At 34.9% G+C, this 25,186-nt stretch overlaps 1 protein-coding gene across 1 annotated transcript in view; it reads left to right on the forward strand.

Annotated features, from left to right (window-relative positions):
• Positions 1-25,186, forward strand: part of BCKDHB (branched chain keto acid dehydrogenase E1 subunit beta) — a 219,367-nt gene that overhangs the window by 151,022 nt on the left and 43,159 nt on the right. Inside the window, exon 9 of the mRNA XM_081095089.1 lies at positions 7,521-7,607. Within this exon, the coding sequence (XP_080951215.1) occupies positions 7,521-7,607 (87 nt within the window). The remainder of the gene's footprint in view (positions 1-7,520; positions 7,608-25,186) is intronic.

Raw genomic sequence — 25,186 nt, forward strand, 5'->3', positions numbered from 1 at the left:
AGACCATAGGGAAATTGGAACTCCTGAGGTATTGGTGGTGGGCATACAAAATGGTGCAACTGCTGTGGAAATGGTATGGCTATTTCTGAAAAAAATTAAACATAGTATTGCCAAGTGTCCAGCAATTCCACTTTTGAATATATACCCAGTAGAAGTGAAAGTAGAGATTCGAATAAGTTCATAGTGTCATTATTCACAATAGCCAAAAGGTAGAAGTAATCCACTTATTCAAGAGATGAATGGATAAAAAAGATGTATATACATACAATGGAATATTATGTAAAGCATAACCACTTTTAGGAGCCAGTATAATTTTTTATGTGCCAAAACAATTTTTCAAAGATTCAAATAGCCATTATCTTAAGGAGAGACATTTTGACATATCCTATAAGGATGACCCTTGAAGACATTGTGCTAAGTGAAATAAGTCAATCACAAAAAGACAAATTGATAAAGTTGAAGCAGAAATTGGATACAGGTATTATGAAAATATTTTAAGTGCTGCTGAAAAATGATAGAGTGGTAATAAGAATGAAAATACAAAAACAACTTAAAGTGGCTATTTCAATCCTTAAAAAATTGTTTTGGCAATCAAAATATTATATTGACTCCTAGAAATGGTTATGCTTTGCATGATGTTTAAACTAATGGGAGATGTGGAAAAAAATCTTTTAAGACAGATTTATTTATATACTTACCCATGCCATGTTTCACTACATATCTAATAAATGCCCACCAGGCCAGTTCAATACCCTTATCATCACAGAGACGTGACCGTTTGTCAATAGGAAAGGAAACTTCGTGCTCAGTAGGAAGGGAAGAGCATTTTTTTATGTTTGTGCCTTGCAATCATGCTCTTAAATATGTACATAAAACTGGAGACGTGTTTTGTACTGTTAACTCCTTATTCTAAAAACAAGCTAGAGTAGGAGATGTAGGTGAAAAGCGTTGGTCCAGCATAGTTCTCTATTAGAATTAGAACAATGATTAGAGTTTAGTTTTTAGGACTTCCCTTTTAATGCCTTTCATAGCATTATTAGTCCTTCTTAAGAGCTTTAACACATCAGAAAATTGGAGGCTTGTCAGTGATTCATTTTAATCACTATATGCTTTCTAAAAAATAATGTTAGGAACATTTGTTGAGCATCGACAACCATGTATTAGGTATTGTGATTAGCTACTAAATACTTGATACTTTCTGAATTTGTGCTTATGATTTAGAATTTGCTGGAGGAGACAGTATAGACAAATGCACACATACCCTACAAAAAAGAATATCCTCCAAAACAAAGAAAGAGGAGATACATAAGAACTTTTTCAAACTGTTTATATTTTAACTAGAGGCCTGATGCATAAAATTTGTTCAAGGGGCTCGGCCCTCACAGCCTCGGCGGCTTGCCTCAGTCCTCGCAGCCCTGGCTTCATCTAGATTGTTGTTTGGCTGTCAGGTCTAATATTATGCTTTTATTATTATTATAGCTAATATGTAAAGTTGCTCCACAATAATAAAATGAGCATAATTTGCTCAACTTAATGTATATTTGTCATATGCTATATCCTGCAGTAGATACAGGTATAAATAACACAGAGTTCCGGCCTTCAGATTTATGATTTTGAGTGTAGTTGAAAGGGTTAATAAGACAGATGTCCACAGGGCTGTCCATGAGGTAAATTAGTAGTGTTCCTAACCAGAGGTATAGCAGTGAGTGCTGCCTTGATCCTAGTACTTGACTCTTGCCCTTGTACCCTGGCTTTAGGTTTCATAGAATCTCTGCATTGTCACCTACCTCAAATTCTATCAGGAAATGGCTGCTAGAATCATGGAAAGAAACGAAGGAAAAAGTTACCATGGGGTTTAAGCCTAGGCAGCTGGGGGGACCTTGGAGAAGGGGTTGAATGAAGTGGGTATAGAGGGAGGGAATGAAGGCCTACCAATTTGGGGAAGGAAGTCAGAGGAGAGAGAGCATGGGTCACATTCACAGAGCAGCCTAACATGACTGGAGTGTGGAGAGACAGTGAGGAAACAGGCTGGAAAGGTAAGGCTGATTGACAGAACATGTTTATCTGACATGTTTGGATGTAGCATTCAGAAATATGTCCACTTTTAATTTTTGCAAAAGTGTTACAGTTCTGATCATACAAATAATTCAGGCAATAATGAATCAGTGAGGATGTCTGAAATTTCCCCAAACATTTCATGCCTTTTCAGTATTATTTGCTCATTCTTCTGTTGACTTTATTCAGTTCTCTTTATGCTCTGTTTGCTCCCTTACCTACTTTTTTCACATGGTGATAAAGCTCTCAGGATTTAGGTTTTTCTCAATTTACACCACTTTCCTACAATACCAAAACATTCGTAACTCCATCACTAATATCCTTGCCAAAATAGACTTTTCTGAACTTTCTCTGGAATTCGTGACTGTTCTTTCTCTTTTAGCATTGCGATCTCTCCAGTAGAATATCAGCTTGTGGTCTGATTATGTGTGAAGATCATGCTGGTTAATAATGATTACTTAGGCATATATTAATATGTTAATTGTTAGCCTGGGATTGATTGTGAGGTTTTTCTGGTTAATTTTTCTAATGAATTTGGTTTCTAAACAAGAGACCATTTCAAAAACTTAATTCATTTGCAATGATATTTGAAGCTAATTTAAATCAGGTCTTTAATGATTGTAAGTTATATAAGTAAATATTAATTAGTTTATTTGATTAATGATACACAAGTGTATGATTTTACTATTACTTCTGCTAATATGTATTTATAAGCAGATTTGATTTTAAAAGGAAGAGGAAAAGGTCAGTTGTGATTTTTTTTTCTTTTCATTAGCTTTATATTTAGCAGAAAGTGTTAAAAGAGCTATAAATTGCCTATCCAAAGTGTTAGTTTTCTACTTACAGCAGTCAAAAAAGGTGGCTGAACTTGGTGTTAGTCAGACTGAATGGCTCTATAGGGGGAAAAGTCTTGCTATAGATTTTGAGTAAGCAATAAGTAATATATATCTATATATTTGCTTTTTGAATGTCACTGTTGCACTTTCAGGCATATGCAGGCTTAATGGTCTGTCTGTCTGTTTTACTTTCTCCTGGAATGACAGTTTAACAGTTTTCCTTGTTGGATTATATTAAATTCTTTAAATGCTACATTAACTAAAACATATTTCCAATGTTTAGACAGCCAAAATCTGTGCAATCTTTTTAATGGAGTATAACTTAGCAACTCTGCTATTATCACAGATATCTTATTGTTAGAGCTACATTAAAATATCCCCAACTTTGAGTTTCGTTCATATTTAAATTGTTATGGGATGTGCTGACCCATACTTTTGCACTATTTTAAAGTGGATTTTTCCAAGAAAGCAATAGTTTCGTAAGTTAAAAAAGAACTTGCTTAACATAGTTTAATTATTTTAAGAGATTTTTAACTAAGTTTCTTGAATGTCTACTATATTTTGAGCATTATGCTAGATATCCTGCCTGGATAACTTGAAGTTATGGCTATTAGTAATGGCATCTAGGTAGAAGATGAACAGTGAGAAACAGTCGTGAAGTGGCCCAACCAGGAACCAAGGTATTTTTAGGGTTTTATCAGAACAGGTATTGTGATCTGTCTATTCTTGGCAAAATCTAGATTTTGATAGCTCCTCTTGTTATAGTATTCTGTTGTTGACCTGGAGAAGGGAGTGACTAACTGAAATAATGAGAAAGAATGAGATTCCTTGGGACAAATGCAGGGCAGACCAGTACTGACTGACTTAGCAGCCCACAGTCTGTTTCACTGCTTGCCTTTTAGAATTGCTTTTTTAAGTTTTCTTGGCACTTTTTCTTGAGATCCTCTAAGGAACAAAGACCTTTTATTTTGTGGTAGAGGACAAGGAGAACAATTACTCACAGTCCAACCTTTTATTGGCACAGCTTTCCCTGGTACTTCTGTCCCTTCTAACTTACTGGTGCTCTGTCTGCCAATGGCCAGGGTCCTTGGAGCAGGTTTTAGTGGCATGAAGTTGAAGAAGCAGATACTGGAAAATCCAGGCTTATGTGATCTTTCCTGTCTTTGATAAGTTCAGCTTTCATATTGAAAAGTTGTTTAAACCTTTAAAATTTTTTCAAGTTGTGATATATATTTATCTCAAAAGTAAACTTGAAACTTTAAAATTAGTAAAATCAATTTTAAAGTATTATATATATTTATATCTATACTAGTAGTTATTATTTTTAAGAAAACTTAACAGCCATTTTCATTGACAGGCACAATATTAATTTTTAAGTAAGTACATCAAAATGCTAAATTTGACTTAAAAAATTTCCTAGCAGTTATATATCATTGTGCCTCAGTGTATAAAAATTAATTGCTTATTACAGTTGACAAAAATATATAGTTTAATAAAAATATTTTATTTAATCACAGAAAATAGAAAGACTAACACTCTCTCCAAAGTTGTAGATTTGTACAATCTCATTATAATATCATCAGAGTGTTCATGATTTCCAAAATCATAAGGGAGCCATCTTCAGAAATTTTAGTAAATTAAAGTTGTGAAGGATAAAAAGCATATACCAAGTTGAATTTATATTATACCTTACAAAATCATTGAACTGTATTCATAGACTCAACCTTTTAATGATATATGTTAATTATATTTGAGGGTGTGACTTTGAAATATCAGTGTTACTTTTGGCATTTTTCAGAATTTTGATGTAATTTGTTTTATATATTTTAATACGTCAGGATCATATCCAGCTCATCTCTTGACCCACAAGCTCTTGGATCCTAGACAAATGGGAAATAAGCTTATGGTATTAGAGAAAGTGAAGTTCTTTAACACATATGTGTGTGTTATATAAACGTGTGTGTTCTTGAACAAGAGTTATGTACTGACAGTTAAAGAAGTAATTCCAGAAATTTCTTAAACATCAAGAGCTAGAAGGTAGACACAATGAAAAGTAATAATACTGTGAGTTTATGGAAATTGTCAGGTATACAAACCCGTGAGAGACTGTGGCAAGGAGATAGGAGTCAGAAATAATGATCATAATCATAAACTGATTGTCACAGGAATTGCTATATGTTAGGCTTTGAGTTCAGCACTTTACATTGATCACTTCATTTAATTTGGAAAGTACCTAAGTTTTATTTTTGCTTCTTAAAATCAACTCTGATATCTGAAAAGTACAGCAGATGATAAAGACACTGGCATGGGAAGGCTGATTGCCTGTGTTTTAATGTGTTTATTTGCTGTGGGAGTTTGGGTTCTCTTGTATCTTAAACTAGTCCTATAATAACAAGAAAAACATTATATGTTTTTCTGAGGAAATTATGACTGCAATATAAAATATATTCAAATGCATTACTTTTATTTGTATTTATTTTAGACCTATTGAAAATACTTTTAGTAATATAAAAATCTCTTTTATGTAAAGTAAAAAAACAAGTCCCTTTCCCTCCAATTCCTATACTGTCATTTTTTCAGGAGAAAGAAGTTTTGATAGTTTGGAATGAATCCTTCCAGACTATTTACACCTGTGGCTCAGTGTATATATGGTTGTGTTTTTTGTTTCCCCACTGTTGTTTTTCACTGGTTGTTTTTCACAAAAATGAGATTGTATTGTCCTGTAATTTTCTCATTTTGTCATACATATGGGCATCATTTTATATACTCAGTCTTCTCAGCCTTTTTCATGTCTGTGTAATACTTGACTATATTGATATATCTCAGTTTATTTAGCCCTCTCCTGTGGTAAGACACTCCGGGTCTCTGGATTCCATCTGCTTGCACATCATGTTGTATGAACTCCAAGGTTGAAAGCTTTGGTCCTGGATACATCCGTGCTTAGTTTCCCAACTACACTGTGCAGGCTATAGGAAGTCTAGGTTGCTTATTGGCCTTCAGGGGTCATTCTAAAGATTGTCATTTGATCTTGGATAGGCCTCAGTTCAGAGTACCAATTTTGTTGTATGGAGTTTTAAGGTATCAGTAGCAGTTTTATGGAAGTTTCTCATTCTTACCTCTTAAAAATTTAAGATGCATTGCGTAATTGAGGGGGAGGGGGTTAGCTGTTATCTTTAGATACTATTATATTGACAGCGGTCTGGGCTTTTGAGCTATAAAGAAAATCTGTCCAATCATTTTTTAAAAATTAAGAATTCTTTAGATCATGGCATCTTTTGGAGAATTTTTTTGAGAATACATTTGTTTTCTTGCAATTGTGGAATATTTTTGTTTCTTTATATGTCTAACCAGGTGTATTAAAGTTTAATTTGTGATATTTCTGGTGGGGAGGCTGTTGATTGGGGGTGGAGGGATTGAGCAAAAAAGAAAAAAAAAGAACTCATGGAAAAAAATTTAATTTGTGACCATCATAAATAGCATAATTAATCACAGTTCTAAAAATTCAAACATCAATATTCCATGGTTAGCACTTCATTGGGGATGGGTATGGTGTTCATAAAATTTTATGTTCTTCAGTCACTATTTATTTAATAGATACAGTAGTAATTTATTTTTGTTGTGGCTACTGGCTATATCTTGGAGTTTAACATCTGCTGGTTTAAAATACTGCATATTTTTAAAATTCTCAACTCTAATTGCCTAGAATGAAGGAAAAGAATTGATTTATATGCATATTTTTGCTTGGGAGATTTTATTTCATACTTGTAAAATAGTAATGTAGAATTTAAGGAAGGCGATCCATTATTAGACATGTAGAGGAAGAATTACCACTTCTCTTTGATAATATGGTAATTGTTCAACATATTTTAAGTAATAACCAGCTGTTGACTTTAATATTTTTTACCTTTCAACAAAGTTGGTATTCTGCTATGATGCCATAGCTATACGTTTTGATTTATTATTGCACAGAGTATGTCATGCATATTCTGTGAACAACCACACTGAGCCAGTATTGAGAATACATCTTTATTATTTGTGACATTTTCTATGTTAAAATGGAGTTGAGGTTCTTAACCAGATTTTAATGCACATGGTCAAAGAGGGTTGTAAACCTTTTACTTCTGCAGTGATTTCTTCTTTCTAGCTCTCCATGAACTTTTACTTTGCTACAGAGTTTTCATATTTTTGTGTTTTTCTTCTCTCTAAAACAGTATTTCTTAAGACTATTTGTTTATATGCAAATATACCTCAAAAAGTGTTAAAAATACTTTTATTCTTAACATAATTTGAAGAATAAAAAAGGTTGAGATATAAAAATTTGAATACAGTAATTCAGTTTATAACAAGAATATTTTATAATGAAATGCATTTTTGATGACATACATAGAATTACAAATCTCATTTCTATTTTGTAGTAGGATTATAAACTATATTGAAAATTCTTTAGCAGGGTAAAAATCAAATGACTGTCTTGTTGAAAGATTTGTGCTATAACTTATTTGACATAGAATTGAATTACTAATTTTTTATTTATTGAAATTAAATAATGTATTTTATTACTTAAAACTGCAGTCATATACTTGAAAATATGTATTCTGTTCAACATTAGGTTTTCCTTTTCTTTTTCAGTCTGTGATCAAAACAGGGCGACTGCTAATCAGTCACGAAGCTCCCTTGACGGGCGGCTTTGCGTCGGAGATCAGCTCTACAGTTCAGGTACAGTAACTTCTTGGCATTGATTTTAACATTTGTGCAATTGCACATGTCTATTCCAAGAAAAAAATCACGTCACAATATATAAAAATATGCACTTTTTTGGAAATGCACATTTTTCATTTGACTCTACCTCCCTGTCTTAGTAATGGTCTAATTATATCATCTAGAAATCTTAAAATAATAAAAGCTGAAAATTCCTTTATAGAAAGAAGAAAGTTTCAAATGAGTTTAATAAACTAATGTCACTTATGTTTGCTAGGATATCAGAACTTTAAATTTGAATGTGACATTTTTTTCATGATAAAACTTAAGCTTATTATGAAATGTGTTGTTATAAAATTGATTTTAGATTCTCCTGCCTTCACCTAACAAAAAATGCACCTCTCAAAATGTAATAATGTAAATTCAATAAATAATTTCAAAATCAATAATTTAATTTATTAAATTAGTAATTTTTTGTTATGTTATTGGTAATGCTCTAGAAATGGTTAAAAAAATGTATTTCTCTTTTAAAAATGTTTAGTTAAAATGCTGCATATCAGGAAAACTTTCTAGCTACTTCTGGAAAATTTTTATTTAAAACATTTATTTCCATTTGTATCATAGATATGAATAAGATGATTTAAATGAGTTTCATTTTTCCTCATTTTTAAAATTAAAAATTATGTAACTATATTTTGAATGTAAAATATATGCCTTTTAAATTTAGAATATCTTTGCAGTTTGCAAACATTTTACTTGATGGGTGTTAAGATGATTTTGTTGTTAATACATACAAATTGAGAATTTCTTTAAGAGTATATGGTTTACTAACTTGATTGTTAATAAGATTGTGATATATGAGAAATGATAAGTTTTTATTTTTAAACATTTAACTAGTAAATGATTTCTACCAATGAAATATCTTTAAGTTCTAATTGACAACACTCTAAATATTTTTAAATTAGATGAAGCAAATTTAAACATAAATTTTAAATCTAGATCAAAGTAATCCATAAGTACATTCAGAAACAAAATATGCTGTTATTTTTACATGTTATATAGATAGTAACAAACTTAAGAAAATTGAGTTTATAGATTTGTTGTTTTCCTATTATTATATAAATTAAAATTTGAAACATACTGCTTATCATATAACACAAGTACCCCGTATTTATTGTGCATATTATTAATTGAGTAGCATACTGTTCTAACTTTGTAAAAAATGAAGATTGCAGGGATGAATTATTTCAACATCATGATGTTATTTCAAGTTAGAGACAAAACTGAAAAAAGAAACTGGGATTTTCTGATTCCTAGTTAACATGTGGTCCACTAATCCATTTGAAATGATAGTGACTGTTGCTCATAGAATCTTTATCTGACAGCCTCCTTTTATTTTGTTATCTGAATGCCATCTTATTCTTAGCTCAAAAAATTCATTTGCATTTGAATATAAAAGGAAAACAAGTAGCACGTGTACAACTCCTCCTGTGAAGTTACCTTTCTCTGTGCATTTCTTAAATTTGATCTCCATAAATTATTAGTAAGCTGCAATAGGATGAAATGTATTTTTTAAACTGGGAAGGAATTAGGAAGATTATCTCATTTAGTGTTTCTTTGTCTTGAATAATATGTGGACTTGTGTTGACAGAAAAATGTTTCTGAGCTCCAAGAATACATGTATGAATTCCAGTTTGAGGAACACTGTATTGTGAATTAGACACAGTCAGTATAAAAAGCTAACACCAACAAGATCATAACACTGTATCAAGATCAGATCCTGAAATTATGTAATATTGATAGGTGCTAAAGGTTATGAAAGAGATTACCCAGAATGTAATTATATTTTTACTAGAGGTCCGGTGCACAAATTCATGCATAGGTGGGGGGCCCTGCCCCCTGGTTGAGCTCCCGTTGAGTTCCCGGTGGCGGGGACAATTTGCATATTAGCCTTTTATTATGTAGGATCATAATATGAAGGCAAAACAAAAAAAGACACTTTGTAATACTCTTACACTCCCGAGAATATGCCCTGAGATCCTCAGGTATCTGTTGTTTTAGACTAATCCTGACACCTAAGTCAACCATGTTCCTTTTATAGTTAAGTGTTTGTCATCCAGAGTGCTTGTGACATACCTGGTTTAAAAGGACAGTGGAAGCTCTGGGACTTGGACAGGAATATTGAGTAAATATTATGTGTATGCATGTGCATTCTTTATTCAAAGCCCCCACCTCCTAGGGCAGTGATGGTGAACCTATGACACACGTGTCAGAGGTGACACGCGAACTCATTTTTTTGGTTGATTTTTCTTTGTTAAATGGCATTTAAATATATAAAATAAATATCAAAAATATAAGTCTTTGTTTTACTATGGTTGCAAATATCAAAAAAATTATATATGTGACATGGCACCAGAGTTAAGTTAGGGTTTTTCAAAATGCTGACACGCCGAGCTAAAAAGGTTCGCCATCACTGTCCTAGGGGAAGATAGCAGTTTTGGATTCATTATAAAATGTTCTGTTTTTTCTTTTATCATTCAACCAAATAACAGGAAAATGAATTAAGACAATAATGTAAAATTTATAGGGAGATCTGCATTTGATATTTTGGGGAATTAGAATTTGCTTTATTAATATGCAAATGATTTTGAAAATGTTTACAGTTATTGCTTAATTCAAATTTTATTTGCACAAATGGAAAGTATGGAAAATGAATTTTAATAAAATATAATCAACATAGTATTCCCAAAAGTTTGCCTGTTGGCTTTAATGTATTGATAAGGGAGAAAACAAAAGAAGGAAAGCTAGATAATTTGAGAGATGTTCTTCTTTTTTGGTAATAATGATTTCATATAATTTAGAGTATTCTGAATAAGAAAAATCTACTTTTCAGTAATTATTTCATGAACATCTTCAACTAAATGCAATGCACTATATTAAGCATCTTCTTCATGGAAGGCCTCAAACCTTATGAAAAGTGAAGCCTGTGTCAAATTACCAGTGCCTTGGATTTAAACTGAATTCACTTGAGTGTAAAGTGCAGATGCTTTCATGTCTTGGAACGAGTCATTTCTATATTTCTTTTTGTTGTGTATACTTAGTAAGATTAAAAAAGATAAAACAGGGTTAAGAAATTGAAAGCCAATTTTCTGGGATGGCAGGGAAAAGGTACAGAGAGAACTTTTAACTGTTGTCTTGGAAAAGGACTTTGAAATTATGGATGAGAATGATCTATAAATTTGAGCACTATTGATTAAAAGACTGAATTATTCTCCTTGTATCAGTGCATGTAAATCCCATATGAAAGTGAGCATATACAAAATAATCTTGACAAACACTATTTTGTGGACGATATTTGGTACCTCTTTAAAAGCTCAAGACTAGCCCTGACCGGTTTGGCCAGTGGGTAGAGTGTCGGCCTGTGGACTGAAGGGTTCCAGGTTCGATTCCAGTCAAGGGCATGTATCTTGGTTGCAGGCACATCCCCGGGGGGGGGTGGGTGGGGGGGGCGTGCGGGAGGCAGCTGATCGATGTTTCTCTCTCATCGATGTTTCTGACTCCCTGTCCCTCTCCCTTCCTCTCTGTGAAAAATGAATAAAATATATATTTTTTTAAAAAAGCAGCTCAAGACTAATCTTAGAAAGTTGCTCTTAAAATTATATTTTAATGGTTATTATTTTATTATCAAATAAAGTATAAATAATATTTTATCATAGTTTAATAATATAATGATTATTAATGATAAAACTATTTTTAAATGCATTAAAATCTGATAGCATGATTTTTTGTTTTTCTAAAATTCTAAATTATTACCCATATTAAAAATTAAAAAATTGGAGGTGAATGCAGCACTATCGAGGGTATTCTTTTAATGCTATAGTTGGCATTTTTAGATAGAAAAATTGTCATGCCATATAAAGTAAAGGGGCTTTTTTGGTAGGTATAGGAAATATTGCTGGCATTACTATTAAGATTATTTTGTTATACAGATAAAATATGAAAAGACTAAAAATATATTTATATTTTACTTACATAGTTTTTCAACTTACAGCAGATATCATTTCCATTATACAAGGAGCTCAATATCAACATCTTAAGTTTGTTCATGCCTGTTGCCTGTTTTTCATAAAGCCATTTATTATTTTAAAAAATGTTATTGTTAACATTCTAAGTTTGAAGGTATGTTAAATTCACAAGTGATTAGGAGATTACTTTATATTGAATATAAAAATATTTTTATTTATATTTATCAGTAGTTTCTTTATAAAATATGTGCTTACAAAAATCAAAGCTAATACATTGAATCTACAAACTGCTTTACATTCCTACTAGATTTAATTTGAAAGTCAACTGGAAGCAGAGTAAGCTGAGGTCTGGTATATTTGGCTCCCCTCAAGGGGAGATTTCTTGGTCGGTCATCCAAAGCTTCACTGTCTCTTCCCACCTAATTTTACATTCCCATCTGTTCTCATTTTGGGGTGAGGGAACTTTTTCCTTCTTACATTTGACCCACACACAAAACTTGGAGATGTGTTTCTTTTAGGGAGTTATGCATTCCCATTGTGCACCCTGTGGAAAAGTGCAAAGACGAGAGTTTAGGCAGTTCACTGACCTCGGTGTATAATTTGAGCAAATATTTCATTGTTTCAGAAAAGTATCTGAATTAATTTTATGTGGTGTTTGTATTCCTCAGCTTTATGTAACCACGGCTGTAAAAAATAAAAATCTTTATTGTGCTAATAAAGTGTTAATGTCATCTATTTTAATATTCCTCCAAATGAATTTATATGTTCTAGAATGCAATATTCAAAATAGGCATTATTTATTTAAATGTTGAGACCAAATTATTTGTGATATTTTAATAGGTTTAAGCTTTAAATAGTATACTCTCTTTAAGCCATATAGAATCCAACCTTTATTTTTAATTTCTAACACATTCTCATAATGAAATAAATTTTGACTCTGATAGACTATGATAATAAAAAACTGTTTTTTCTGGATTCAATGCTTAATAAGAATGCCAAAAATTTTAGGGATTGGGATTGGCTTAAAGGTTTCCTTCTTTCTTTTTTTTAAACACATGGAAGCAATAAGTCTGTAATAAAGAGTCCATTTGGAGAGGATGGTAAGTTTCCATACCATTGTTTCATCCTTTCTGTGCGGTCTCTTTTCATAGAATAAGAATGCAGAAATTATACACACCAACATATATTTTTAAAGGAAATAATATTCTAATAGTTTGAAAAGATTTTTTAGGGTCTATATAAATCATTGTGAAAAGCAAATTTTCATAATTTCAAGTAAAGGAATTGTTCTTTTCTTACTCTTTCATGTTAGACAGGATTATACAGAAGATTTTATCTAGTGAATTTAATATTACTACCAAATTTACAAGCATTCTTAAAAGCATCAATTTGAAGAAGAGGGAAAAGGTCCTAAGTAGTCTTGAGTTTTTACCATTGTGGAAATATGTTTAATTAAAATTACTCTGTTGGTAAAGTGAGAGTCATCAAGAGAAAACTATCAGAGTAGTAATCTGATGAATAATTTACTGCAATTTTGTGATGTTAAATTTTTTAAACTAGTGATGGGAAGCATTTGCCGACAACAACAGCTATAATAATCAGGAAAAGTATGCTTCTGTACTAAAATCTATTTAGACAGAGCCAGAGCATTAGAAAAGCAGTTTAACACAGAGTGTTCAGATATAGATTGGCCTTTAAAATGGCATTTTGCCCTAAAGCCTGTTGAATGTTCATTAAACAAATGGGGTTTGTAGCCATAGATCTGAACTATAGACTAAAATCTTTCAGGGATGCATCATGGGTGGGGCTACTAATATCACTGTAGTTCAACCCCTCTTATACTCCCTTGGTCTTCCTACTTGCCCTGACCACACCATGTCTCTTTCTTCTTTGTTCATTAGTATAAATGCCAAGGTTCTACCACCAGCCCTTTAATTCTCCCCATTTTTTCTTGGGAAAGCTCAATCATCTGCATGGCTATTCTTGAAACGTTTAAATTCGAAACTTTCAGAATTTGCTCTTGAGTGTTAGATTCAAAATGCCAAATTCATGCTAAGTTTGGCAGTGATAAGAAATTTGGTATGACAAGGTTCCAGTGCAGATGCAAGAAAAAAGGGTCCTCGCACTTTCTGTCTGTCTGATTGTGGCAGCCAAGATTGAATGGGGGAATACAGTGAAAAAAAAAAAAAGAAATTTGGTATGATAAAATAGTTTATATGGAAGGAAGGATTTTCACATGAAACAGTGAAAAAAGGTAGGTATCAGCACATGGTTTGCCTGTCTGCCAGTTTGTAGAAATCAGCTTATATCAAGACCAGCTCTATTTCTCAACTTTTTCTGGACCCTTTAAATTGTCTTCTTTAGTCTCTCACATCTTATCACATTACTATGCATTGTTTTCTTAAAACACACATCAAGAGAGGATTAAAAATGGTGGCAGAGTAAGTGGATGCTGCATGGACATGCTCCCAGGAACAAACTGGTATTAAAACTAAAATATAGAAAAGCTTCCTGAATAATCAACAGAAAACTCACAGGAGAGAATCCTGACACCCGAGCATCGAAAGTGGAGACCACATAGAACAGTGATGGCGAACCTATGACACGCGTGTTAGAGGTGACATGTGAACTCATTTTTTTGGTTGATTTTTCTTTGTTAAATGGCATTTAAATATATAAAATAAATATCAAAAATATAAGTCTTTGTTTTACTATGGTTGCAAATATCAAAAAATTTCTATATGTGACACAGCACCAGAGTTAAGTTAGGGTTTTTCAAAATGCTGACACGCTGAGCTCAAAAGGTTCGCCATCACTGACATAGAAACTGGTAGGAGGAGCGGAGGCGTGAAATGGCTGGCCCATAGACAGCAACTGAAGTCCTGGAGAGATATCTCAGCTGTGGGGGGTTGCCACTGAAAACTCTGAGATCTAATCCCCAAGCTGGACTCCCCAGCAGAGAACACCAAACAGAGGAGGGTACCCATATAACATATAGCTATGAAAAGCAGTGGGGTGCTATCTGCCAGGGAATAACAGCTGAAAATTCAGGCACCCTCTTAAAGGGCCAATGCACAAAATTCCCTGTGGAGCCACCTACCTTGTGTTATGGCACGGGGAGGATGAAGTGGACTGGAGCTGTGAGGGCAGAAGACAGGACTGGGGACTTGGGGGATAGAGCTTAGAAGGCAGACACCCCAAGTTTCCTGGGCTGAGTCATTGTCTCTTGCAGCTGAGGACATCTTTCCCACATAGGCATCTGCCTTGCCTCTGGGGAAGACAGTAGGTACACCCTATTGGAAAACACCTTACTCTGAAGACACTTAAGAGATTAAAAATAACAATTAGCCTCCAGGCAGTAGTAACTGCCCAACCCTATTGAAAAAACTCTCACCACACTTGAGGACAATTGCCTGGGGGGGCAATTCAAATCTGAATCCTATCAGTCTGTAGGCAGAGGGGCCCTCTCTGGAGGCTTTGAGTCTATGCCTGATCTAATTAGTCAGAAACAGCCTTTAACACTGTCCTGCACTAGAGATTAAGAAGTGTAGAGGTTCTACCTAATACATAGTCACAAACCCAAACAGAAAGCCAAAATGAGGAGAAAACAAAACAACCCTCTAATGAAAGAACTAGAGAATCCTCCAGAAGAAGAGATAAATGAAGCAGAGATAAGAAATTTATCTGAGAGTTCAGAGTAATGATGGTAAAGATGCTCAACAGCATGAAGAAAGATATAGTAACTATGAATAAAGAATAGTCTGAGATAAAGAATGTCACAACACAAATAAAGAACACATTGGAAGGAATACACAGCAGACTAGGGGGGTGGGCTGAGGATCGAATCAGTGAATTAGAAGACAATGTTGAAAATATCAATCAGAAAACCAGAAAGTAAAAACAATTAAAAAACAGGAGGACAGCTTAAGGGAGCTGTGGGACAATGTGAATTGTAACAATATTGGAATAGCAGGTGTGCCTGAAGAGGTAGAAAGGAAGAAAGGCATAGAGAAGGTATTTGAAGAAATAATGGCAGAAAACTTTCCTAACCTGGTAAAGGAAAAAGTCACACAAGTTCAGGAGGCATAGAGAACCCCAAACAAGAAGAACCCAAACAGACCCACGCCCAGACACATCATAATTAAAATGCCAAAAATTAAAAGCAAAGAGAGAATCTTAAAGGCAGCAAGAGAAAAGAAAACTGTTACCTACAAAGGAGTTCCCATAAGGCTGACACCTGATTTCTCATCAGAAACTCTACAATGCTAGAAGAGAAAGGCCTGTAGAGTTTCAAGGTAATGGAAAGCAAGGATCTGAGAACAAGATTACTATATTCAGCCAGGCTAGCATTCAAAATAGATGGTCAAATAAAGAACTTCCCAGATAAAAAAAAGCTAAAGGAGCACATCACCACCAAGCCAGCATTACAAGAAATGCTAAAGGGATTGCTGTAATGAGAAGAAGAAACAGAGAAACCTAGCCATGCAGAAATATAATGGCAATAAATAAGTATCTCTCAATAATAACCCTAAATGTAAATGGACTAAATGCTCCAATTAAAAGGTGTAAGGTAGCAGAATAGAAAAACATGACCCAAATATATGCTGTCTACAAGAGACCCACTTCAAAACAAAAGACACACACAGGATGAAAGTGAAGGAGTGGAAAAAATTTTTCCATGCAAATGGAAAAGAAAAAAAACACTGGAGTAGAAATACTCATATTCAACAAAATAGATTTTAAAATGATGGCCATCACAAGAGACAACAAAGATCACTACATAAAACTAAAGGGATAGATCCAAAAAGAGGATATAACCCTGGTAAGCATATATGCACCCAAAATAGGAGCAACTAAATATATTTTTAAAATTTTTAGAGTACCTTAACGGAGAGATCGACAACAATACTGTCATAGTAGGAGACTTTAACATCACTCTGACTTCACTGGATAGATCTTCCAGACAAAAACTTAACAAGGGAAAAGATTCTAAAGGACACACTGGATCAGATGGATTTAATTAACATTTATAGAACATTTCACCCCAATGCAGCAGAATATACATTCTTCTCAAGTGCACATGAATCATTCACAAAGATAGACCATGTATTAGGACAAAAAGCAAGTCTCTACAAATTCAAGAAGATTGAAATCATATAAAACATCTTCTCAGATCACAGTGGAATGAAATTAGAAATCAACTACAGTAAAAGCACCCAAAAACATTCAAATGCATGGAGGCTAAATAGTATGTTATTAAACAATGAATGGTTTACCAACAAGATCAAGAAAGAAATCAGAAACTTCCTGGAAACAAATGAAAGTGAACACACAACAACCCAAAATCTCTGGGACACAGTAAGCCAAAAGCAGCCCTGAGAGGGAAGTTCATAGCACTATAGGCATACCTCAAAAAACAAGAAAAATCAGCAAAAAGTTATTTAACCCTACAACTTAAAGAACTAGAAAGAGAACAAGAAAAGCCCAGAATAAATAGAAGGAAGGAAATAATGAAGATCAGAGCAGAAATAAATAACATAGAGACTAAAAAAAAAAAAAAAAAACAACAACAAAAAAACAACAACAGTGAAACCAAGAGCTGATTCTTTGAAAGGATAAACAAAATTGATAAACTGTTAGCCAGACTCATCAAGAAACAAAGGGGATGACCCAAGAAATCAGAAACATCAATCAGAAAGGATATATGCATCCCTATGTTCATATCAGCACAATTTACAATAGCTAAGATTTGGAAACAGTTTAAGTGCCCATCAGCAGATGAGTGGATTAAAAAACTGTGGTACATCTATACAATGGAATAATACACTGCTTAAAAAAGAAAGAATTCTTACCATTTGCAACAGCATGGATGGAACTGGAGAGCATTATGCTAAGCGAAATAAGTCAGAGAAAGATAAATATCAGATGATCTCACTCATTTATGGAATATAATGAGCAACTTAAATTGATGGACTAAAATAGAGCCAGAGGATAAAAATATTTTAGAATATAATAGATGTAACCCTGTTATTTGCAGATTTTTAATATTTCCTACAACTTTTGTGATACACTATGTTAGTACAATTTTGGTAATATTATATTTAAAATATTTTTTCTTGAAATATTAATTTTTATTGCATGTAAACTTATATTTAAAATCATTTTTTTGAACTGTTAATGTTTATTGCAAGTAACATTATTATATTTAAAAGTTTTCCTTGAAATATTAATGTTTATTGCATGTAACATTATTATACTTAGAATGTTTTCCTTGAAATCCTAATGTTTATTGCATGTAAAAAAATAATAAAATAAAATCAAGAGGAAAAAATAAAATAAAAAGACACATACATCAAATCTTGTCCATTCTCTGTTTGAAAACCTTCAATAGATCTTCTTTGGCTGTAGAAATAGATGTTTATGTTAACCTTTAAGATCCTCATCTGTCCAAACTAAGGTTTCCAGTGTTATTTCTCACATGCTTTTATGACTCCAGTATGCTGCCCCCACTTATTCTTTCAGTCAACCTTTATTGAGTATTTTGGGCACAGGTTTAAATTTGGGCATTTCACTCAAGAAATAGTCCTTGTTTTGACATACTTGAAAATTTAATAGAAGAAATAGATGCTGTGGTAAACAGATAGCAATCTTATGCCAGGATGGAGAAATATTCAGAAGTCTGGGTAATTATAAATTACTTAATCATCTAACACAGGTGTGACAGCTGAGTTAACACTTGGAGGATAAATATGATTCTGTGGGTGGGGAAGGAAAGTGGGTGGGAATTCCAGGCGGAAGGAACAATACGAATAAAAAGGCAAGAAAAATATTTGCTATTCTAGGCTTTAAAGAGGTTTTGGTACAATTGAAGAGCAGCATGTGAAGCTTGTAGCACAAGGTAAGGATCCACAAGTAGGTAAGAATTAAATCCTAAGAATCTTATATGTAACTCGAGGCCCAGTGCACGAATTTGTGCATGGGTGGGGTCCCTGTGGGTGGCCTGTAGGGATTGGGCCGAAACCAGCAGTCCAACACTGCCTGCAGCTCCTTCCTGCCGCTCCTGCTTATCCCGGCCCCACTGTGCCTGCTGCGGGCTCGTGCCTGCTGCGGGCTTGTGCCCAATAAGTCCCTATCTGGAGAGGGTCGCGCTGCCACAGCAGTGCTCACCAGCCATGAGCGCCCTCCCAAGGGGAGTGGCCTGCAGGATTGGGCTGAAACTGGCTTTCTGACATCCCCCAAGGGGTTCTGGATTGTGAGAGGGTGCAGGCCAGGCTGAGGGACCCCACCCATACACGATCAGGGCCAGGGAGGGATGCGGGAGGTTGGCCAGCTGGGGTGGGACTGTGGGAGGGCTCCAGGGCATGTCCAGCCTGTCTTGCTCAGTCCCAATCAGCCGGACCCCAGCAGCAAGCTAACCTACCGGTTGGAGCATCTGCCCTCTGGTGGTCAGTGCACATTATAGTGAGCAGTTGAGCAACCTTAGCCTATCATTAGCATATTACGCTTTGATTGGTTGTTCAGTTGTTCTGCCTCTTGGTCTATTTGCATATTACCCTTTTATTATATAGGATACTGAGGAATTTGTTTTTGTATGGAAGAAGTAGAATCAGCTCACAAAGAAATAAATCCAGTTCTTCCATCTAATGCAGCTGTGGGCAAACTACGGCCCGTGGGCTGGATCCGGCCCATTTGAAATGAATAAATGAATAAAACTAAAAAAAAAAAGAGACTGTACCCTTTTATGTAATGATGTTTACTTTGAATTTATATTAGTTCACACAAACACTCCATCCATGCTTTTGTTCCAGCCCTCCGGTCCAGTTTAAGAACCCATTGTGGCCCTCGAGTCAAAAAGTTTGCCCACCCCTGAATGCATTAAAATACAGTTTATAAAGTTCTTGCCAAATAGGAAGTAGTAGAAAATAAAAAAACAGTGGTCACAATATTTATCATTTAAGGCAAAAGGGTGTAATTAAAAGATTTTAAGCTGGAGGATAACACTGAAAGATTTACAGCTTAGAAAAACTCTGGCACTAAGTTGAGGATTGGGAAGGGAGAGGCAGGAAGTTCTAGAGATTAGTTAAGAAACTATTTGAGTAGTTTAGGTGAGGGACTTAAGTGTCTCCTAAACCGAGGACATGGGATTGGGGTTGGGGAGAAAAGTGAGTTTTAAACTAGGAGGGAGAATCTGGAAGGCTTGCTGACTGATTAGGTACAGTAGGGCAGGGACTGAAATGGGTGACAGAGGCAGGCAGAAATGCAGAATAAGGCTTACCTTGGTTTCAGGTTAGATGATTTTTGAGTGGAGGTGCAGTTTCACTGATCTGGGACATGTAATTGGAAAATAGGTTTAAGCACATCTTTTATGGAAGATGATGACTTCATTTTAGACTTGTAGGATTTGAAATGAGGATGAAAATGTGCAGCTCAGAAGAGAACCTAAGGTATAGGAAAAGATTATGGAATGAATCATCTTGTGATGGCTGAGGCCATGGCGCTGGGGATGGTCACACAGAAAAGGATAGTCTTTAGAAGTTTTTTCTGAAGAAGTTCCTAGGTATACCAACATTTAGGAGAAAGAGAGAAAGGAGAACTGTGAAGAAGAGTGAGATGGAGTAGCAGAGAGTAGGCAGGAAGGAGGAGGGAGCCATTACAGAGGACAAGTAGGGAGAGTTTTACCATGGAGTATACAGGCAACAATACTATGTGCTTCCAGAGTTTGTCGACTAAATACTGATGCTTGTACCTTGTACATGGCAACTGGAAGACATTGGTGGCTTTGATGAAGCAGAGGAGTAGCCAGGTTGGGAGCCACATTTTATTTGGGCTGGTGAGCTAATGAATGGTGAAAATTTGTAATGAATATAGACTACTATTTCAAGAAACATGAGTTTTAAGGAAAGGAAAGAAATAAAGTAGTTAGAAATGGATTCAATCTCTTAATGCTATTTACTCAGCATGGAATGCCATTCTCTCAATATGAACCTCTTCTTGGTAACCTCCCTAATCTCTCTCTCACCTAGCCTTTTCCCTTCTACCTCCAGCCCATCTAGCAGTTGAGTTTTAAATATCTCTCAAATCTGTCCTTTGCCTTCCATTCTCCTAATAAACTCTAAATGAACTGGGGAAAAAGAGAAAAAAAGAAAAGAAAACCCAACCCCCCAATCTAAAAGAAAATGTAGGAAATAACTGATGTTGAGATAGGTATGAAATTTTTGAGCAAAAAATAAAGAAAGCAACAGGATCAGTCATATTGTCAAAGATTAATATATTTTCACAAAATGAAAAATTTAGAGTGGTCAAAACAAGTACAATTAATAGGAAAATGACAACTGGGAAATTGTTGGAACACATGACAAAAGATTAATATGTGAACTATATTAAGCATCCTTAAATATTGATAAGGAAATTAATAGCTCCTTTATTTAAAAGGTCAGAGTCAGATTAATTTTAAAACTATTAATGACCAGTAAACAGGAGACCAAATGCCATTTCTTAAGACTAAAAATGCACATTTTAAAGTTGAGGTATCAGTATCATTTGTTACACATAAGAGTGGTACTACTTAAAACTTAATTACATGTCGTATTGAGGTGGTGCAGAGTGAATGTAGAAATTGATTCCTTTTTTCAGGAAACCAGTTTAGAAATGTGTATCAAGACTTCCTCTGATTCAGGAATTCTAGCAATTGTCACTTTGGCATTGCACACAAGAATGCATAAGGACATTTTCTCAGTGTCATTCATTTGATAAGAAAATATTTGAAACAGTATTACTGGCAATAGGAATATAGTTGAACAATTATGAATGCTGTGGATTCACAAAAAACATTAAAAGAATAGTCGACACATTTGGATACATATACTATTAAATGAAGAACTCACTATGTAAGTCTACAGGTATTTTACTTGCCCAATTTTTTGAAAAGAGATAAACCATATACATATAGGTTTTTTTCCTATGTCTAGGAAAATAAGACTTCTATAGATTTATATTTTCTTTCTAATTATTTCTGTATTTTCTATGAACATACAGCATAATAATTAAAAGTTTTATTATAATTAGCTGTCCCTCCACGTGGCATGATAAATCTTATAGCTTTTTCTAAATTATTTTAAAAATTAAAGCCCATTTTGTTCATAAAGTTTATTTAAAAATTTTATATTTTGTTTTGACACGAATTTTTAATCATGTACATTTGAGCTTTGTGAATTGTCATTCATAGTGATACTAGTTACTCAGATTTGTGATGTGGTATAGTTTTAAAAGCAGTGAAACCCCATGCATAGATCTTGTTATTCTGTAGGTTAGTGCTGCCCCCTATACCCATGGTGTATTTGATTCATTGCCCTCATTGTAAAAGTGAAAACAGCATTAGATGGGATAGTCAGATTATTTAATTTTCCTTTATTAATTGGTCAGTGATGCTGAGACTAATAATACTAGCGTGTAATGATATGAACATTGGATCCCTTCTTATTTTCCCTTCCTCCTTTTGGTAGTAGCTTTATGATGGATGGCCATCATTCTTTCTGAAATCTCCTGGACATAAGCCAGTCAGAAAGAAAATTGTCCACATTTCATGTGTCTGGGTAATGATAAAGTGCCCCAGTTTCTCTCACACAATCCTTGGTATTTTTCTAATCAGATATAGTCCCCTTTGAATTCAGAGGTGCATTCATACTAACACACCCCATCCCCCTATTTTTCTCCCTTTCTTTGTAACCTCTGATTAGCATTTTGTTATGTCCCTTTGGCGATGTGCCAAGACCACTCCTGTCCATCTTACTTACGACTGACTGGTCTGCCAGTTGGATGGGAAAGATGAATTCTGCTGGAATGTTTGAAAGGAAATGTGCTCAACTAAAACTTATGATAGGAAAATGTGGTCCTTCATCACAAGGGAGACAGGAGAATGTGGGTTCTCCACTAACCTGTTTTGAAATAGCACCTCCTCAGAAAGGCTCTTCTTGATGCCCCGTCTACAGTAGCTCCTCTGCCCAGAGCCTTCCTCCCTAATATGACTCTGTCCAACTGCCCTCAAGCCCTTGAAATGTCCTTCTTCCCTCAATAGAAGGCAAGCTTCGTCAGTTTGAACACCATGTCTGACTTGTTCATCCCTACAATCCTGGGGCCCAGAATCATGCCTTGCACTAAGCAGGCACTGAGCAATTTAAATGAATTGTTTGCTCCCCAAACATCACTGTTATTAGCCATTTCTTGGAAAGAGAGTGATATTCTTGCTGGTTTATGTTGTATATAGATGTTCCTAGTCATAAAGACAGATAGGTTGCAGTGCTGCCCTTTATACACCACCACTTCAATTTGTTTACCAAAAATAAAAAGATTTATTTTCTTTGTGAAGTTAATGATATTATATGCTGTTATCCTTTACATTTTGACAAAGTGTTATTTCTTTCAAAGTGTTTATTGCTTTTTCCCTCCTCATAATTCTCTAGTGAGACATAGACACTTCTATAGTTGCCAATGAAGTTTCATAGAATGAATGAGTAAAATGGTTTCTATGAAGGAAAATACCATTTTCTTTAAAAAGTTAGTGGTTTCTGTAATTTGATACCTTTAAATTGTATTTTAGTATCTGTAGAGTTGTAGTTTTCTCTCAGAGTAATAGTTCTTGAACATCTGGTTGTATCCTGAAAGAAAATTAGTATAATTGGTTTAAAATATTTCATTCTCTTATTTGGTGTGAAATATTTCAAAATATTTTTAAAAAATGTATAACCTTGTCTTAAAGTTTTTCAAACTATAATAAGTTATTTAAAATATTGTAAATGAAAGAGCCTGTGTCCATGAAGTGGCCAATCTGTGGCAGAATATACCAGGCGACGGGAAAACACACAAGGGTTACTCAGAAGATTCAGGGGGGAAAAAAAGAAACCTTTATTCAAAGGATCACTGCTGGCTCAGGGAATTCGAAGATCCAAAACCTGAACCCCTTATACAATGAGATTTCTCTCTCTCTCTCTCTCTCTCTCTCTCTCTCTCTCTCTATATATATATATATATATATATATATATATATATATATATTCCTAAAATTCTTTGTTTCCTAACTTTTGGGCTTTTGTGGTGGGCATTTGCAGCCCTACCTAAGTTAGTTAAAATGGGGAAGTGAGATTATAGCTAAAGGCCTGGCCTGGGTGGTGCCAGTGACCTCCCCTCTGGCTAAGCTGTTAAATTCTTGGTTTGTGGCCCTTGTAAACTGGCAGTAACAGTAGTTCTCAACAGTAGTTGTGACCCAACCATAAAATTATTTTCATTGCTAATTCATAACTGTAATGTTGCTACTGTTATGAATCGTAATGTAAACATCTGATATGCAGGATGGTCTTAGGTGACCCCTGTGAAAGGGTCGTTCGACTGCCAAAGGGGTCGTGACCCACATGTTGAGAACCGCTGATAAGGAAAACAGATTATTGCCTAAGGAAGGGGACAGTGACTTAATTATAGGCTAACAAGAATGTGTATTAGGATACTGGTTACTGGCATAGATTCAGATTGCTACCCCTCCTCCCCCCAGGTTGCCCCCTATATTCTCCTTCAAATCCTCTTGGCCACCTTAGTCAAAGTACATACCTTAGGCAACATCTTAGGCAAATATGGAGAAGCACATTAAATTCATAAAGAAATGGTAGGCATGTATTGTCAGTGTTGTATTCACAATCAGTGAGTGACTGGGTTGGCCTCCTGGAAACAAGAGTTAAATTTTATCAGCAGCTTGGTGGGCATTAAAGTTGCTGCTGGTGAAAGCACATTTTATTTTGATAATTTAGTGTAATTAGATTTAGATCCCAATTTAGTTTAGGTTTTGTTAAATCAGCGGTTCTCAACCTGTGGGTCATGACCCCTTTGGGGGTCGAACAACCCTTTCACAGGGGTCACCTAAGACAGTGGTCAGCAAACTCATGCCCAGATTTCAAGATCCCCAAAAGACCACCAGGGAGCCAGCTGAGTCTGATGCAAAAGCAAAGAGTCTTTATTTGAGCTAGCTCGGCTCCCCGACCACACTCACCGACGCAGTGGCAAGCAGCAGAGAGAGAGCTAGCCCTGTGAGAAGAGGGGTTTTATAGGGGGGTGGAGTAAGGGGAGGAGAGAGTACTGTGGGCCCTGCCGATTGGCCAGGCACAAGTCGGTGTCTTGTTACACAGGATGTGGTCATATCTATGGCACACACTTTCCTTGATTGTCATTGGTTAGTTTAAAGAAATCCTGGGTGTGGCTAGCAGAGGCTTGGGCTTCCGGGAAGAAGCTCCTTGCTGATCACATGGCTGCCCAAAAATGGAGGATCCAGGGTAAGATGGAGGGCGTAGCCCTTACCCTGGGGCAAGATGGAGGGCGTAGCCCTCGTCCTTTCAGCCAACAGAGCCAAATATCAACAGTACAACGATTGAAATCTTTTAAACTTAAACTATATAGGTAGGTACATTGTTATTAACTTAATTAGGGTACTCCTAAACTGGCCTTTGCTAAAACGTCCTCAATCTGATTGAGGTACAGTTCGCTGAGGTCGACCCCTTCCAACTCTCCCATCCACACTCTTCTTGTACACTT

Source organism: Myotis nattereri, assembly GCF_964212035.1.
Source record: "Myotis nattereri genome assembly, chromosome: 6".
NCBI classification, from domain to species: Eukaryota; Metazoa; Chordata; class Mammalia; order Chiroptera; family Vespertilionidae; genus Myotis; species Myotis nattereri.